General features: G+C 38.0%; 1 protein-coding gene across 1 annotated transcript in view; it reads left to right on the top strand.

Annotated features, from left to right (window-relative positions):
• atrn (attractin) overlaps positions 1-3220 on the top strand; it is a gene marked incomplete at its 5' end in the record, with an annotated part of 51959 nt that overhangs the window by 42414 nt on the left and 6325 nt on the right. Inside the window, 3 exons of the mRNA XM_015022561.1 lie at positions 636-773; positions 1831-1924; positions 2918-2970. Of these exons, the coding sequence (XP_014878047.1) occupies positions 636-773; positions 1831-1924; positions 2918-2970 (285 nt within the window). The remainder of the gene's footprint in view (positions 1-635; positions 774-1830; positions 1925-2917; positions 2971-3220) is intronic.

Raw genomic sequence — 3220 nt, 5'->3', positions numbered from 1 at the left:
TAAGATGTTTCAATTTCTAAAAATTAGATTAGAGACCAGAGATTAGCAGCTTGATCTCTGGTGATCTAGGGAAACTTTGGGAAAAAAATAATGTCTCAAACAATATTTTTTGTTTGTGTAACTAATAATATTTAGTTAATCAAACCAAATATGATTAACACGTTTAATTTGATTTTGTATGTGTGGGTGGAGTGGCTGACCTTTGTTGACCTCTTCCAACACATTGCCATTATTATTATTAATTAAAATGATAGCATCAAAAATAAATCATTTTTGCTGCAAGAACATTTAGTTTAACTTGAAGAATGTGGGCCATGACCACCTCTCCTCTGGTTGACAGGCTTAGTCAAAGTTTAGGGGTATGAATGCTTTTGTAAGTCACCTGAACAACGATGCCTGGATCTTTTCCTGTGTGAGAGCCTCGGCTTTGACAGACGGCTCCATACCTGTTCAGTCCCTCACATAAACATTGTTGTTTGTGTTTGCAAATGAGCGTACAGATCCGTCCATGTTTGGCCCCGGGGCTGTTTATTGCTAAACCTTTAAAAGAAAAAAGTATTTATTTATTTTCCTCCAGGGCTTGTGTGTGTGTCTGAGACATTAATGCAGTACGCGCTTTGTTTACTCCCTGCTAGCCTGTCAGTGTAATGGCCACAGTCAGTGTGTCAACGAGAGCGTGTGCGAAAAGTGCGAAGACCTGACAACCGGCCGACACTGCGAGAGCTGCATCTCCGGTTTCTACGGCGATCCGACCAACGGGGGCAGCTGCCAGCGTAAGTACCCGTTCAGGTCTGCGCCAGATCGGCCCGTCAGCTTTCCACCGCACGCTCCCTCGTCCAACATGTCACTTTTTTTACTGTTCATTTTTACGTCTGCTGCGTCTCTGAGCCCTGGCGGCTCCTGTTGGGATATTAAAGAGTTACTCCTTCCACAGCCGATACCAACAGTCACTCAATCAGGCTATAAATCAATCGTTTAGCGTTTGGACAGCTTAATTTCGCTTTCTGGTATATCACTGCTGCTCTCTATGCTGTATATTCTCTTTCTGTCTCCCACTTGATCTACATTCACAAGGGTCTCATCAGTGACACTTAATCAGTACATTAGGCTCTTAAAATGCACCATTTTTCCTTTACTAGGACTGCACAGATTGCAGTTTTCTGGCCGATCACAATCTTTCATTCCGATTTTGACAGATTTTTTTTCTTTTTTTAAATAACTTGTTGGGTGTTTAAGGTCATCACACACCTTCATGGTTCCAATTCTATTTTACTATACAACAATACACGCTTGAACTACAATACACAGCACTCTTAAATATAAATGAAAAGCTTAAAGCGTTGCTGTCCAAAGCTGCCAGATTAACTGAACCAGAAGAGTTTTATTTTCCATAGTTTACTTTTTTCTCCCCTCCCTTTGTCGAGGCTGAGCAAAAACAGACTCATTTTCAGACCTTAATTCCTCTAGTGGTAGCTTCTGCCAACTGAAGAGTTTGTTGCATTAACCCTAAAGCGCTAATCATAAACATTGGTTCTGCTAATGCTAAAGCAATTAGCAACCAAGAATTTAGGGGAAGCTACGTGCGCTAAATGTTTTCAAAGTTAGCAAAAAAGCTACAGAGCTAAACAGAAAATTAGCTTTACCGTTAAAATGAAAAATGCATTTGTAGATCTGTCTCATTGTTGAAATCTATCCCATAGAATGAATTTTGAGTGTTTGAAGTATTGAAGTGAAATGTTTCCCAATACACACCAGACGTACTCTTCGTTAGTAAATGTTATTTCAGAATAAATGGAGCTCTCATCATGACTCTTCCTGTTTTTCCTCCAGCATGTAAGTGTAACGGCCATGCCAGCATGTGCAACCCCAGCAACGGGAAATGCTTCTGCACCACCAAAGGCATCAAAGGAGATCGGTGCCACATGTGAGTTTCACTTTCTGCTTCTCATGTCGTTTTATACCTTAAAACCACAATATTACTGCATCATATTTCCTTTATATGTTTATATTTTTCTGTCTGATAGATGTCGTGTTTTTTTGAACACCCTTTCTGCGCTGTGCAGTGTTTGTTTTAGGAAGCAGGATTTGAGTTTCACAAGGCTCTGTAGTTAACGTGACATTTGTCAAAGTATTCATTCCGACTCCTTGAGGTTTTCATGAAAACAATCCATATGTGTTCGATTGGGATTCTGTTATAGACACTAAATGGCTGATAAGTGGAATAAAAAGTAGATTTGCAGAAAAAAATAATTGTATAAAGAAATTAAATTCCTATTCCTGGGAAAACCTAGTTTAGTTTGCCTTTTTTTGTGAAATTGTATTTTGAATAATTCAGTAATTTTTCTGTCTTTAAGAAAAGGCAGGCACTGCACTACCTGGTTATAATTAGTATTAGATGTGATTTTAAAAAAAATACTTCAGCATTTAAAAAGCAGCAGATTTTCTCTTCCTCCTCCCAGGAGAAATATTCTTACTGCTTTTTCCTGAACTCCTTCAAAGTCATGTATTACTTTTAGAATGACATTATTTTAGTATCTAAACTATCCCACCTAAATATTAATGAGCCTTAAAGAGTCCTTAGTCTGTCCTGAATTCTTCTGATCATTTTCTGCCTTTTATTGTCCGTCTGGCCTTTATGATTATAGGACTTTGGAGAAACCCATTAAAACCTCCAGATAATGACTGGATGAATGGCATTCAGTATGAAAACGAGGCCGTATTTGTCCTGTTTCTGCGGGAAAATGTTTCCCGTTCGTTTCCTCTCGGGTTCATTGTTCCCCTGTCCACCAGTATTGTGATGTTAATTCAGCAGACAGAAAAATCAACCCTCCTTTCTGTTCTCCTTTTGTTTCATTCATTCCATGCTAACCACCCACCTCCCATTTCGGCTCACCTTTTCTCCACCTTTGTTTTTAAGGTGTGAAGTGGAGAGCCGTTACCAAGGCAACCCCCTCAAAGGGACATGCTACTGTAAGTGTAACTCCTATTATTACCAAATCCTGAAAAAAAAAAAAAATTCTGTCTTATTCAAGTCAATGCAAAGTGAGTCTTATAGAGGAGACTGTGGAGAAAAACAATGGAGTATAGATATGATGGCAATAAATAATTTTTTTATTTTATATATTTATTCCATTTTAATGATTGATCATTTTAACTATATATTACTGTCATTTTTATTATTTTAGATTATTATTTTGTATGTGTATATATATATATATAT

Source organism: Poecilia latipinna, unplaced genomic scaffold, assembly GCF_001443285.1.
Source record: "Poecilia latipinna isolate Pla-1442-1.1 unplaced genomic scaffold, P_latipinna-1.0 Scaffold3043, whole genome shotgun sequence".
Lineage (NCBI taxonomy): Eukaryota > Metazoa > Chordata > Actinopteri > Cyprinodontiformes > Poeciliidae > Poecilia > Poecilia latipinna.
The sequence above is the reverse complement of the archived record's forward strand: the minus strand, read 5'-3'. Positions and strand labels throughout refer to the sequence as shown.